At 51.0% G+C, this 15,028-nt stretch overlaps 1 protein-coding gene across 5 annotated transcripts in view; it reads left to right on the plus strand.

Annotated features, from left to right (window-relative positions):
• The window catches only part of LOC105496773 (WAP four-disulfide core domain 1), a 47,650-nt gene extending 42,990 nt beyond the window's left edge, over nt 1–4,660 (plus strand). For 4 of the 5 annotated variants that reach the window (XM_011767369.2, XM_011767367.3, XM_071085027.1 and 1 more), the window contains 3 exons: nt 769–810; nt 1,760–1,833; nt 4,139–4,660. In XM_011767369.2, the coding sequence (XP_011765671.1) occupies nt 769–810; nt 1,760–1,818 (101 nt within the window). In that variant the 3' untranslated portion in view covers nt 1,819–1,833; nt 4,139–4,660. Of the gene's footprint in view, nt 1–768; nt 811–1,759; nt 1,834–3,906; nt 3,994–4,138 lie in introns of all 5 variants that reach the window. The other variant, XR_011616628.1, reaches the window with a different exon arrangement.
• Nucleotides 4,661–15,028: the final 10,368 nt, after the last annotated feature.

A 15,028-nucleotide genomic window follows, 5' to 3' on the forward strand; every position in this document is an offset into this window, starting at 1 on the left:
CGGGTGAGGTGGCGGGCGCCTGTAGTCCCAGATACACAGGAGGCTGAGGCAGGAGAATGGTGTAAACCCGGGAGGCGGAGCTTGCAGTGAGCTGAGATCCGGCCACTGCACTCCAGCCCGGGCAACAGAGCAAGACTCCGTCTCAAAAAAATAAATTAAAAAAAAAAAAAAAGACAGTGGTTTTGGCCGGGCGCGGCGGCTCACGCCTATAATCCCAGCACTTTGGGAGGCTGAGGCGGGTGGATCACCTGAGGTCAGCAGTTCAAGACTAGCCTGGCCAACATGGCAAAACCCCATGTCTACTAAAAAAACAAAATTGGCTGGGCATGGTGGCACAGGCCTGTAATCCCAGCTACTCGGGAGGCTGAAGCAGGAGAATCACTTGAACTCGGGAGGCAGAGTTTGCAGGGAGCTGAGATCATGCCACTGCACTCCAGCCTGGGCAACAGAGTGAGACTTCGTCTAAAAGAAAAACAAAAAACAAAAAACAAAAACAGTGGTTCTGAAAGATTTTGCTCTCAAGACTGCTTTACCCTCAAAGATGTTAAGGAGATCTCACAGGGCTTTCCTTTATGGGTTGATGGCTCTGGATATTATCATATTAGAAACTAGAGCTGAGACATTAAAAATGCTCATGTAGCCTCTGATTCCATTGTACACTAGTGAGATGGTGAGAGTGAAAAACACCAGTAATTCCTCAGTATTATTGTGAAAACAGTTTTGGCCTTCTAAACTAAAAGAAGTTTTTTCCTCTCACTTGTTTTCCAGATGGTCGAATCCTACGACACAAACTTTACAAAGAATATCCAGGTAAAAGAAGAAACTATTCTTTCTTGCAGAGGGCACAGAAAAAAAAAAAAAAAAAAAAAAAGGCCGTGAATGTTTCTTATGTGAAGAAAAAAAATAAAAGCCCAGGGCTGAGATATAGGGAACAAAGTGGGACCTGGGTTTAAAAATTAAAATAGACCTGTGGTCTGGTGGTGGGCAGGGAGGTGTGTCTCATAGAGGGACTCGTGGTAAACATGACCTCGTGCTGAAGAGCAGAGCCTGGGACTGCTCATATTTAAGCCTCTGCTACTTTCATTCAGAGAACTGGAAAGCATGGCTGATACCACTCTTCCATTCATCCATCTAATCATCCATCCATCCATCCATCTCTCCATCTATTCTTTCCTCCATCCAGTCATCCCTCCAGCCATCTACCCACCCGTCTACCCACCATCCATCCATCCATCCATCCATCCATCCACTCACTCATCCATTCACATATCCATCTATTCTTTCATCTATCTACCTGCTCTTTCATCCATTCATTCCTCTACAATCTAATAGTGACAAGCCTTCCTGACATCACATGCTGGATGCCATGAGGACACCTTAGACCAGGTTGTGAGGAAAGGCTTCCCAAGGAGGGGACATGAAAGCTCAGCCTAAAGAATAAGAAATAGTGGGTGGCAGAATGGCGTGTGTGAAGCTCTTGAGGTTGGAAGCAATTTGGCCATCCCCAAAGCTGGAGTGTGTGGTGAGCCGTGGAGGTGGTGGGAGGTGAGGCCAGAAACATAGACAGAGCTGGTGACACCAGCTGGGGGGCCTGGGGAGGGAGAGGAGGCACCGCAGGTGGGGACTGAGTGACCTCAGCTGGGGGAGGGAGGAGAGGGCCAGGTCAGCAGGCTTCAGTTGGCAGTCACTGGTGAGCCATGCGGGGCATTAGAGCAGGAATAGATACATCTGCCCCAACAGAGCTGTGTTCTTTTCACAGAAGGTGACTCAAAGAATGTGGCAGAACCTGGAAGGGGACAACAGAGGCACTTTCAATAAAGCAACGGCAGGCAGGTGAGTGGGAGGAGACCAAGATTGGTGGCCAGGGTCAATGTGGGCAACCAGGTGCCCTGGCAGCTTTCGCCACCAGGTTGAGCAGCAGGAGGGTGAGAGTAGTGCTTTCCCTACTGGTACAATTTGAAATTCCCTTCTGCAGTAAGTCCTCACCTAGCATCATCAATAGCTTCCTGGAAACTAACTTTAAAGGCAACGACCTACTATATGCACTGTATGCTGTAGAAGCTTAATTCGTTTGTTTTTTAAGAGATGGGGTCTCACTCTGTCACCCAGGCTGGAGTGCACTGGCACAATCATTGTTCACTGCAGCCTCAGACTCCTGGGCTCAAGCCATCCTCCTGCCTCAGCCTCAGTCCCAGGAGCTGGGACTACAGACATACACCACTGCACCTGGCGAATTTTTTTTTTTCTTTTTGTAGAGATGAGTTCTCACTATGTTACTCAGGCTGGTCTTGAACTCCTGGCCTGAAGCAGTCCTACCACTTTGGCCTCCCAAGGTGCTGGGATTGCAGGCATGAGTCACCGTGCCTGGCCTTAAGTCTTGTTTATCTCCATTAGCCTATGGTAAAATTGTTTTTGTTAAATGGTAAGTCATTTTGCTTGAAGTTGCAGTTTCCAATAAGCTCTCCATGATGTTGAATGAGGACCTACTGCAATTTCAAGGCAGGAACATAGAAGAACTTTGTGTGTGATCAGAAGCGGGAGCAATTCTGTATCCCTCTGAATCAAAACCCAAGACCAAACTAGGTCGCAACTTTCCTTTCCATTCCTTTGCCTTGATGTCTCCAGGAAGCCTTGTCCATCTCTTCTCACTTCTGTCAAACAATTCTGTTGGGTGCCAACTATCTGATGGTCATGGTTCCAGCCTCTTGGTTGCTCAGCGGTAGTCATGCCAGGGTGGCATGGTGAACAAATCGCACAGAGCCCCTGCTCTCAGGGAGGCCACATCCTGGTAGCGGAAGGCTACACAAGCCAACAGATCAATCAGTAGAAAGGCAGGTGGGTGAGGAAGTGAACAGGCAATGTGGGGCAGAGTCCCTGGGCAGGGGCAGAGCCTGGGGCAGGAGCCACTTCATTTGGGGGCAGGGAAGGCCCTGTGGGGGTTGAAGTCTGAGCCAAGATCCCAGGTGAGAAGGTGCTGCCTGAGGAGGACAGGCGCCCAGGTGGAGGGAGTTGGAAGAGTGAAAGTACCGAGGCAGGAGGGACGCTGGCTTCGGAGAGCCAAAAGAAGGCCCCTGGGGTAGAGACAGGAAGGTGGCAGGGAGACTGACTCCAGAGGAGGCGCAGGGGAGGCACAGCCTTGCTCTCAGGTGCCCTCAAAGGTAAGGTGCAGGTGCATGCAAAGGGCCTTGGAGTTGCAGCCCTAAACCTGAAAATCCAGCCCCTAAACCCACCCCTGTGAATGCTGGATAGCCACAGAGGGCAAAAAGGAGCCCCTAAAAGCAGGTGACAGCCTCCCAGGACGTCATTGAAAAGCAAATGTCAGATTTCAGATTCCAGAGTCCTCCCGGAAAATCTGGAGCCCGTAGGGACCAATGCCAGCTTGTCTATTACCTGCTGCTGACAGGAGCCGTCCCTGGAGGAGGTCAGATGCAACTGAGGACTGAGCTTCTAACAGGGAGGGAGGCGGCCAGTGGATGAGGAAGAGACCTTGAGAGGCAGTTTAGGATGGTTTAGAAGTTGAGGCTTTTGGCTGGGCGCAGCTGCTCCTGCCTGTAATCCCAACATTTTGGGAGGCCAAGGTAGGCATATGGTATGATCCCAGGAGTTCAAGCCCAGCCTGGTCTGGCCAACATGGCGAAACCCTATCTCTACAAAAAATACAAAATTACCCAGGCATGGTGGCGCACACCTGTGGTCCCAGCTACTTGGGAGGCTGTGGTGGGAGGATCACCTGAGCCCAGGGAGGTTACGGCTGCAGTGAGCCATGTCTGCACCATTGCACTCCAGCCTGGGTGACAGAGTGAGACTCTGTCTCAAGAAAAAAAAAAAGTACAGCCTTTGGAGCAAGCTAGGTCTGGGTTTCAATTCTTGCTCCACCACTGTGTGACCTTCCATAAATAATTCCAGCTCTCCAAGCCTCCTCATCTACAAAATGGGACTGATGGTAAGGGAGGAGTTAGGAACTAAACAAGATGATGCCGTGAAGATGTCACCGTGAGTTCAGAATTGGGTCTTCTCAGAAAGGGATATCTTCCTGGTGTGTCTGGTGGTGGCGGTGGTGGCAGGGAGATGAAAGGTTTGTGACTCTGTGGTCTGCCCTGCAGCGGTTCACCCTGATCCTTCTTTGCTTCCTTTCCAGCTGGGTTGCAAGAACATTCCTCCGCTTTCTGCTAAGCCTTGGAAACAGATGGGAAAAGTAGTTTGACCCTCAAAGTTCACATTCAGCTCAGCAGAGCAAGACTCCAAGATGCTTAGAGATGGGACACCTAGCCGTCAATCCCGGTTTGGCCCAGCCTGGTTGGGCAACTTTGTGGGAGCCACTTAACCGCTCTGGGTCCCTGTTTTACCATCCTGGGAGCAAGGCCCTGCCACTCCACAAGACCTTTACCCCGGGAAGAAGCCGCTGCCCATGCAAACATTTCTGAAGCCCCTTTCTAAGACAAGGCTCAGCATCTTGATATTTTCGACAGATTTCTCCCCAGTCTGGCTCTGGGAGGTATGTACCCATCTCAAATGTTCCCAGAATAAATTCATCCATTAAGAAATGGAAATGAACTTGCCTACTAATGTGTGATTCCTAGTTCTAGCCTCCTGATGTGCTGAGGCCTAAATGTTAGCAGATGGGAGGAGGCCACAGAACAATAAAAACAACCAAATAAGATGCTGAGTCTCTGGTGTTTTGTGATACTTTGTCACTGTTTAATTCAGGGGCGGGAAGCAGCGTGGGTATCGCTGGGATGATGTGTCAGCTGGGGTCTGCTCCTGGAACCCTGTGTTAACATAGAGCCCCTGAAGCAGACCCTGGGAGGGGGATTTGTTGAAAGTGATTCATTAGGGAGGTTCCTGGGAAAAATCGGCACGAGAGTGGGGACGTGGAACAGGAGGAGACAGTCAGACGGGGGGAGGTGACGAGGGCCCATGGAGGGCACCTTTGCTGCAATCCCTGTGCGGGTTGTGGAGGAAGCCTGAGTCCCAGCAGGGCTGTCTCCAGGGCTGTGCAGCCTGTGCTGTCATCCAGAAGGACCCTATGCTTGGTTTAGTGATCTGCTGTCACCATTTAAAAACTCTTAGTCATTGTTGAACAAGGGGCCTGCTTGTTCATTTTGCAAATGATGTCAGTAGCCCTGAGCCACACGGTGGAGTCGGCCCCACTGGGGCTGGGCAGTGAACCCGAGTATGCGTAACGCTTCCAGCACCCATCGGTGAGTGGCGAGGCTCCCCGAAGGGAGGAGGCAGCCCACCTGCTGCCAGGGAGGGAGAGGTACAAAGACACCCACGGGGACATGGGCAGAGCCCCTGGGGAATCTGTTACACAATCCAGATTCCAATGGTGTCTGCACAGAATGTACACACACACATATACACAGGCTCGTGTGAGAAATGATTAAATTCAACCAACAACCCGCTCTGTTCAAAACAGCCCCATAGAAATTGGTACTAATCAATTATTTGACAGGATTCAACCTTTTTCATTCCAAAATGCACTGGTGTGGAGACAACACCCAAGTGTCTGCATTTGAAAAGCCCTGCCCGTGCACCCCCACTCAGAGCCCGAGCACCCCCACTCACAGCCCGAGCACCCCCACTCACAGCCCGTGTACCCCCACTCACAGCCCGAGCACCCCCACTCACAGCCCGTGCACCCCCACTCACAGCCCGTGCACCCCCACTCACAGCCCGAGCACCCCCACTCACAACCCGTGCACCCCCACTCACAGCCCGAGCACCCCCACTCACAGCCCGTGCACCCCCACTCACAGCCCGTGCACCCCCACTCACAGCCCGAGCACCCCCACTCACAGCCCGTGCACCCCCACTCACACTCTCTCCCCATTAAATCCACGTTCTCTACGAAACACTCCAAATCCAGTTTCAGGTGGAGATGGGTGACTAATAGCCTTTGTGTCTTTGTCATTTCTGAGCGTCAGGGCATTCACATCATTCAAGAATTATTTTCTTCTTGCTTTTGGTATGTGCGTGTTCAAGTGACTCGTGTACAAGCGTATAAAGGGGGCATTTGTCACTGCCAGGAGAGGTTTTGACTTTTCCTTGGATGGAAAAGCAAGATGACATCCCCCAAGAGCAGCAAGTTCAACAAATACAACACAAGGAGACAAATGCAATCTCTATTTTGGAGGGTGAGGTTTATGTGGATTCCAGGCTTGAGTCCCTTCATGAAATTTTGGCACATGAGCTCTGTGGTTAGGTAAGCCGAGGGTCACAGCCAGGGTCACCCATTAAATCATGGGTGCCCCACCTGTTGTAGATGGCTTGCTCTCACTGGCCTAGAGTTGGCTGAAGTCCCCAGGGCTCACCAGAGCTGAGGACAGAGGCCCTAAGGGACTATCCACCCCCAGCTAGCCACATATGGTGGAAGCAAATAATTACAACCAGCAGAGACTCCAGGGGGCCCGGCAATGTCTGTGCATCTCTCAGATGAGGAAACCGTGGATCTCGGAGATCTGAAAGGACCCACCCAAAGCTGTGAAGTCAGTAAGAGCCAAAGCCAGGATTCCAAGCAGGCAGTCCCACCCTACACTCAGGCTCCAGACACCCTGCTCTTCTGCTAGCCTGGCCTGTGGAAGCTGGCTCCCTCCCGCCACTGAGGCGTAGAAGGTGTAGACGGTGTGCCATCCTGCGGAGGACTCTGGATTGAAGGGACAGAGCTGAGCTCATCCCTCCTCCCTGGAGGGCTGCTCACTAGATGGGGTGGAGACACTGGAGCCTGTTCAGCCTGAGTTCCAATCCCGGGCAAGGCACTTGTCCTCTCGGAGCCTCAGTCTCCACTTCTCTGAACGGGGTGTAATAAAAGCAGCTGCCTTTGAGAGTTCCTGTAGCTGTTGTGTGAGATGCTATATAGTCAGTATTCAGCACACAGGGGTGGTTAGAATTATTATCATTAGCCTGGCACAATACACACTAGTTCTCTTAATACTCACGAAACCTCATGAAGAGTATGAACATCCGCATTTTCCAGCTGTGGAAATTCAGCCTCAGGAAAGTTAAGCAAGTTGCCTAGAATCAAAAAGAAAGCAAATGACAGAGCTGGACTTTGAGCCCAGAGCTGCTGATGCCCAAGTCTAGACAGGCTGGTCCTACTTTGTGTTGAGTCTCCACCAGCAGCTGGGCGGCCCTCATAGGTTACTGAACATGCCCCAGCCTCAGGCTCCACATTTCTAAAGTGTCAATGAGAACTCCAAACTCATTATAATTATTACTGTGAACTTAATCAAGATCATATGCGTGGGACTGAACTGTCAAGATGCAAATACCAAGGCCGGAAGGTGGTTGTATACTGCCATGTGGAGAAAAGTAAGACCTGCTTTCTGCTCTCAAGGAGCCCACAGTCCTTGAAGGAGTCAGAGAAATAAGAGAGTTATGATCCAGGGTGGGGAAGGCACAGATGGGAGCAGGGGCCGGAGGTGCCGAGGGAGCCCAGTGAGGGATGCTAAGCCTAGGCAGGAGGCAGGGAAGGGAGCAATCAGAGAAGACATCCAGGAGGTGGTGATGTGCTAGTTGGTCATAATGTCTGAACACGTCTGGGAACATGTGCATTTCAAGGGGAACTGCTGTCCGTTTGGCTCAAGGCAGAGGTTCTCAACCTTGTCACTATTGGTGTTTTGTGCAGGATCATTCTTTGTGGTGGGGGCTGCCCTGTGCGGTGTAGGATATTGAGCAGCACACCAGCCTCTACCCACTAGATGCCAGAAGCACCCTCCCCCAAGCTGGGACCACCAAAAATGTGATTTTGCCAAAGTCCCCTGGGGTACAGTTACCCGGTGAGAACTTCTGGTTTAAGCCCAAAATAATGAAGCTCGACTGCTTTGTATCGTTTCATCCATCAGCAAGTTCTCCTGGGGCACTTTCCCTTAGGCTCAGGGTAATTAACTTTTCCGCTCACTCATCGCTTGTTTATGCACTGACTCATGCACTCATTCTATCAAGTAATATTCCCAGGCATTAACCACCTTTTCTTTAATCAAATCTGAGGCACCATTTTTTTTTCACCTTTTGACATTCCTGCAGTTAGGGCTTGTCTTATGGCCACTGTCCTCCAGGCCCAGACACAACGGAGGCGTCATTGCCTGTACATATGAATATCAAAACATGTAGGTTGGGTGTCAGCACCCAACTTCCGGAAACAACAGAGGAACCACAAATTCTGCATCACCAATGCTCTCAGAAAGATGTCCTACAAAATACCTTATCTCATTTATTGCACTTATATTTTTTATTTGATGCACACATAAGAATGATGCATGATGAGGCCAGGCACGGTGGCGCACACCTGTAATCTCAGCACTGCGGGAAGCCGGGCGCGATGGTGCACACCTGTATTCCCAGCACTGTGGGAGGCCGAGACAGGCAGATCATTTGAGGCCAGAACATGGAGACCAGCTTGGCCAACATGGCGAAACCTTATCTCTATTAAAAATACAACAATTAGCCAGCTGTGCTGGTGCACACCTATAATCCCAGCTACTGGGGAGGCTGAGGCACAACCAGGGACACAGAGGTTGCAGTGAGCTGAGATTGTGCCACTGTACTCCATCCTGAAGGACAGAGCAAGACTCTGTTTCAAAAAAAAAAAAATGATGCATGATGAAAACCTATGTCCGTATAAGTCTAAGAGAGGCCTTTAATGACCTTGAAATCAAAAGGGAAAGAGCAAGGTGGCCAAATAAAAGCCCACTCCATTCATCTCCCCTGTAGGAACACCAAACTTTAGCAACTCACTACACACAGAAAGCACCATCACCAGAACAAAAACTCAGGTGAGCAATCACCGTCCCTGGTTTTCACTTCATGTTGCAGAAACAAGCATGGAAGAGGCTAGGAAAGACAGTCTTGAATCGCCAGTGCCACCCCTCCTTTTTCCCTCAGCAGCAGCCACGAGGCAGGGGGAGATCTGTGCACTTGGGAGAGGAGGACTGGAGCGACTAGGAGGCTTCACACTGAACTCAGTGCTGCCCTGTCATAGCAGAGAACAAAGCCGTGGTGGCTTCAGCCAGTGCCCATGCACAGAGGGAGCATTTGGACCAACCCTAGGCAGAGGGGACTCACCCATCCCAGTGGTCAGAACTTGAGTTTCTCAGCAAGCCCTGCCACCATGGACTAAAGTGCTTTGAGGTACTAGGTAAACTTGAAAAGCTGTCTAGGACACAAGGACTTCATTCCTAGGCAACTCCTAGTACTAGGCTGGGCTTAGAGCCAGAGGACCTGTGGGGCACATGACCTAGGGCGACACCAGGCTTTGAGGCTAAGGGAGTGCTTGAAGCCCCCTCCTCCAACTCCAGGCAGCGCAGTTGGCAGCAATGGAAGTGACTCCATCCTCCTGCTCGGAGAGAGGAGAGTTAAAACTAAAGAGGACTTTACATTGCATCTTGGATTCCAGCTCAGCCACCGTTGGAGAGGGCACTGGGCAGAGTCATGAGGCCCCCGTTGCAGGCCCTAGCTCATGAGTGACATTTCTAGGTACACCCTGGGCTAGAAAGGAACCCGCTCCCTTGAAGGGAAGGACCTAGTCCCGGCAGGATTCATCACCTGCTCCCTAAAGAGCTCTCAGACCCTGAATAACCAACAGTGATACCCAGGTAATATGCCACAGGCCTTGGGCCCTGAGATGTGCTGGTGTCAGGTGTGACCCAGCACATTCCCAGCTACGGTGGCTACAGGGAGACACCCCTTCTGTTTGAGAAAAGTGGAAGGAAAAGTAACGGGGACTTTGTCTTGCGCATTTGGCCACAGTGGGATAGAGCAGCAAGCAGACCCTTAGGGTCTCTGAGTCCAGGCCTAGGCTCTCAGACAGCATTTCTGGAGCTGCCCTGGGCCAGAAGGGAGCCCAGTGCCCTGAAGGGTGAGTCCCAGGCCTGGCAGCATTCATTACAAGCTGATGGAAGAGCGCTTGGGCTTTAAGTGAACACCAGCAGTGGCTGGCAGAACCCCTGACCATGGGCCAGTGGTGGTAGTGGCCACAGGGAGAGGCTCCTTTGCCTATGGAAAGGGGAGGAAGGAGCAGGAAGGACATTGTCTTGTGATTTGAGTGTCAGTTTAGCCACAGCAGAATAGATCACCAGGTAGATGTCTAAGACTGTAATTTCTGCTTCCCAGGCAGCATCTCCGGGCCTATCCAGGGCCTGAGGGAACTCATTGCCCTGAAGGGAGAGACACAAACCTTGCTGGCTTCACCACCTGCTGATCATAGAGCCCTAGGGCCTTCAGTGAACATAGGTGGTAGCCAGGTGATGGTTACAGTGGGCCCTGGGCAAGACCCAGTGCTGTACTGGCTTCAGGTCTGAACCAGCGCAGTCCCAGTGGTGGTGGCTGCAGGGAGGCTTATTCCCCCAATCCCAGTTCCAGGTGGCTCAGCACAGACAGAGACTCCATTTGTTGGGGAGAAAGAAAGATAAAAGAATAAGAATTGCTGCCTGGTAATCCAGATAATTCTTCCAGTTCTTATCCAAGACCACCGAGGTGACACTTCCATGAGTCTGCAAGAACCACAGTGTTATTGAGTTTGTGGCCCTAAGTCCCTTCAAATACCTGGAAAGTCTTCCCAAGAAGGACAGGCAGCCCAGGTCCAGTGGCTCACACCTGTAATCCTAACACTTTGGGAGGCCAAGGCAGGCAGATTGTTTGAGCCCAGGAGTTCGAAACCAGCCTTGGCAACATGGCAAAACCCTGTCTCTACCAAACATACAAAAAGTAGTCGGGCGTGGTGGCGTGCACCTGTAGTCCCGGCTACTTGGGAGGCTGAGGTGGGAGGATGGCTTGATCCCCAAGGTCAATGCTGCACTGACCTGTGATCACACCACTGTACTCCAGCCTGGAGGACAGAGCTAGACTCCATCTCAAAAAACAAACGAACAAACAAACAAACAAAAAACCTAGAAATTAACCAAAAAAGTGAAAGAGCTCGGCGATGAAAACTGTAAATCACTGATGCAAGAAATTGAAGAGGACACACCAAAAAGGGAAAGATATTCCATGTTTGTGGATTGGAAGAGTCAGTGTTAACATGTCCATAGTATCCAAAGCAATCTACAGATTTATGCAATCCCTATCAAAATACCAATGACATTCTTCATAGAAATAAAAAAAAAATCCTAAAATTATATGGAACCACAAAAGACGCAGAATAGCCAAAGCTATCCTGAGCAAAAAGAAAAAAACTGCAAGAATCACTTTACCTGACTTCATATCATACTACAGAGCTATAGTAATCAAAACAACAAGGTACAGGCATAAAAATAGACACGTAGACCAATGGAACAGAACAGAGAACCCAGAAACAAATCCATACCCCTACAGTGAACTCATTTTGTTTCCACATGTACCCACAAAAATTTTAAATTAAAAAAAAATTAGAGTTAATTTTTTAAGGGGAAAGCATTATAATAACAGCCTGGTTAGTGGTGCTTTTTCTTTTAATTGTGTATAAAGTTGCACATGAGTTGTAGTATCTGCTGTCTGTCACTGTTTCAGCCTGGAACAGCCTAGAAACAGTCCCAGCTGCACGGTGCCTATAGTCTAGAGGGACACAGTACATGGAGAAGCAGGGATTTGAACCATGGCCTGCTGATTCCCAGGGACTCTCCCCTTCATCACACTGCCCCTGGGATGACTAAAGAGCCTCGCTTCCCTCCTCCCTGGCCTTTCCTGCTTCCTTCCTGCCTGGGAGGAGAGACACAGATGGATCAGTGATCGCAGGCAGGTGCTGTGTGCCCGGCCCGTCTGGGAAGCAGCTGTATTTTTTTGGCTTTGAACCTAATACAGTTTCCCCTTGAGAGCTTCCCTTGGAGCTGATCGTTTTGGAGACAGGTGACAGTGTCTCTCTGCTGAGCTGAAATCTGAGCAGACACCCGGCTGCCTCAGAATGTTGGAGCGCTCTGGAATGAAGCTGAGTTCCATGGTGGCCCTGCTGGTCCTGAGCTGCGTATCCCTGGACAAAGAGTTTGGCCACCCCGAGCCTCAGTTTCCACTGCTATGAAACGGGTGTAACATCTGCCGTGCCTTCCATAGGACCAGATGAGATGAGGGTGTGAAAACGGTCAGGAAACTTACAAGGCTGGGAGGCAAAGAAACACAGAAGGGTCACTGAAGACCCCAGCCAGGGACTCAAGGGCCCTGAGGGGCTGGATGACCCCCGCACTTTGGTGATGATGACAGAAACCCAGCCGGAACCAGGTGGGGCAGATAGGGCTGCAGGATGGGCCGTGTGCAGGAGTGGTGAGGGGCTGTGGGCCTGGGCTGATGGGGTTCAAGACCTGGTTCTGAAAGACGAACAAATTTGTTCCCTTTTATTGCCATTAATTGTCAAAGTCAAATTATATTTTATACTAAGGTCATTTGGCTGGATTTTTTTCTTTAAAAATTTTTTTAAAAAAAACTCCTTGCTTTGAAATTCTGATACATTTACAAGACATGCGAAGAAATATACAGGGAGGTCCTGATCCCTCCACCCCTCCTCCCCCATGGTAACATCTCACACGGCTATGACGTGACATCAAAACGGGGAAGGTGACGCTGGCACTCTCCATGGAGCATACTCATCTGTGTCCCGTTCTGCATGGGCGTGTGTGTGCGTGTGTGTGTTTGCATGTGTGTGTAGCTCTGCCATCTTGCTGCAAGAGCAACCATCACCACCCAAAGATCCTGACTGCACTGTCGCCTCCTCCTCACTAGGTGGTTTTACTACCCATGTGTGGATGGAGTATGAGGAAGATGGGAGTATGTGGCAATCTCCCCACGGCTTCACAGCTGGAAACTGGCGGGGCAGGTTGTTGGGACATCAGAGCCCCACCTCCCATTCTCCCACTCTTCCGGGAGCAGAAGGAGGCCGGCCCCACTTCTCTGAATCTCTGTCTGGAGTTTTCTCTCTTGCGGCACAAGTTCTCCTGTATTGAGGAAGCAACTTCTCAGGTGCAGCCACCTCTCTAACCACCTGGGGACAGTTCCACAGCCACAGGAGGCAGGGGTGGCCAGGGCCTGAGGGGACTTTGTCCCTCCTGACAGCAAACAGGGTCTCAACGCACGGCTGCGGGATGGGACCCTGGGTGCTTTGGGTCCCCACTGCAAGACAGGGCACCAGGACGCTGGAAATTAGTGGGCAAGCCCGTGGGCCACTCCAGGCCTGCTGGAGACAAACCCCCCCGTGCCATCCAAGTCCCCTGAAAGCAGCTTTTTCCATAAGGGCAAACTGAACCAAATCATCCCTTTGGGCCGGGCATGATGGCTCATGCCTATAATCCCAGTACTTTGGGAGGCCGAGGTGGGAGGATTGCTTGAGCCCAGGAGTTAAAGGCCAGCCTGGGCAACAAAGTGAGACTCTGTCTCTTATTTAAAAAAAAAAAAAAAAAAAATTGGCATGGTGGTGCACAACTTCAGGTCCCAGCACAGGAGGCTGAGGTGGGAGGATCACTTGAGCCCAGGAGGTCGAGGCTGCAATGAGCCATGATTGTGCCACTGCACTCCAGCCTGGACAACAAAGGAAGACCCTGTCTCAGAATAATAATAATAATAATCCCTTTGGACCTTTGTTATTCGGATGTGGCCACATTCCTCCCTGGGTTGCTTTCCATCTGAGTTGCCAGTATAAGCTCGCACCCTGAGCCTTTTTTCTAGAACATTCTCACAGAGATCAGTAAGTTGGTCCAAAGAGAAGGCAGGTGGATCCATTTCAGGTGACTCTCTTTCAGGACAAACCTGATCTTATAGCCCCCACAGAGGTTCTTCCCGTGCTGACGCCTGGAGTAGGAGCCTGGGTGAGAAGGAGCCCGGCCGCCAAAACATCCTTCCCACAGGCCCCTGTGAGCCGCCGAAGTTCCACCATTACAGAACCATGTTTTGTTGACAGCTGTGAGACCTGTTAGACTGTGGACTTCTCTGGGAGAGGCTGCTGTAATCTAAGCCGTTAGGGAGTCCTGCCCTTCAGTTTACGTTCTGGATTGGAGCCACACAGGTGCGTCGCTGATCACAGCCACCAAGGTAAGAGGTAGGAGAAGGTCATACTGGGCTCTGGGTGTCAGTCGAGGTGAGAAGTCAAGGAGGGCTTCCCAGAGGAGGCAATGTCTGAGCGAAGTTTCTGAGTATGAGTTTCTGTGGCTACTGCCACAAATGCCCACACACCAAGTGATCTGAAACAACAATCATGCATTCACACAGTTCTGGAGGCCAGAAAGCCAAAACCAAGGTGTCGGCACGGATGGGTCCTTCCGGAGGCTCTGAGGGAGAATCCACCCTGTGCCTCTCTCTGGGCTTCGAGAGAGAATCCGCCCGGTGCCTCTCTCCTGGCTTCTGATGGCAGCCCGCCACTTCGGTGCTCCTGGCCTTGAGGATGTGCCCCTCCCATCTCTGCAGCGTCTTCCTGTGGCCTTCGCCTCTGTCTCTGTGTCCCAGATTTCCCTCTAGGATTTCTTCTCTTTGAAGGACACCTGTCATTGGACTTAGGGCCCTCCTAAGTCCAGGATAATCTCAGCTGAAGACCTTTAACTTCATCCCATCTGCAAAAAACCCTGTTTCCAAATAATGTCACATCTGCAGGTTCAGGGGTGAGGATATGGACATTCTGGGGAGACCCCACTGAACCCGCTCCGGGGAGCAAGTGGCGAGGTCAGGAGAGGGAAGAGGAGGACAGGCATTCCAAACAGAGGGAAGGGCACTGGCAAAGGCACAGGGCAGAGAAGTTCAAGGACCTCCGAGCAGGTGGGCGAGGCCAGGGCAAGGGGGCACCCGAGAGCGAGAGGATGTGGGCTGGAAAGCTAGGCCGATGCCAGCCGGTTCACGCACTGAGTTTGAACTTGACCCTGTTGATCTAAGGGAAAATGACAGAGGCAAAGTTAACTTCATTACTTAGTTAAACTAAATGAAGAGTTTATTTGGGCCAAGCCTGAGGATCCCAACCTGAGAGGATGGATTCAAGCTGCTCTGAATAGACACTCCGCTCGGCAGCAGCTACAAGTAGGTTTTTAAAGGGAAAAAGGAGAGGCAGTTCCCAAGCTGTTTACCAAGAATTTATATGAAAATACCA

The sequence above is a fragment of the Macaca nemestrina genome, chromosome 18, assembly GCF_043159975.1.
Source record: "Macaca nemestrina isolate mMacNem1 chromosome 18, mMacNem.hap1, whole genome shotgun sequence".
NCBI classification, from domain to species: domain Eukaryota; kingdom Metazoa; phylum Chordata; class Mammalia; order Primates; family Cercopithecidae; genus Macaca; species Macaca nemestrina.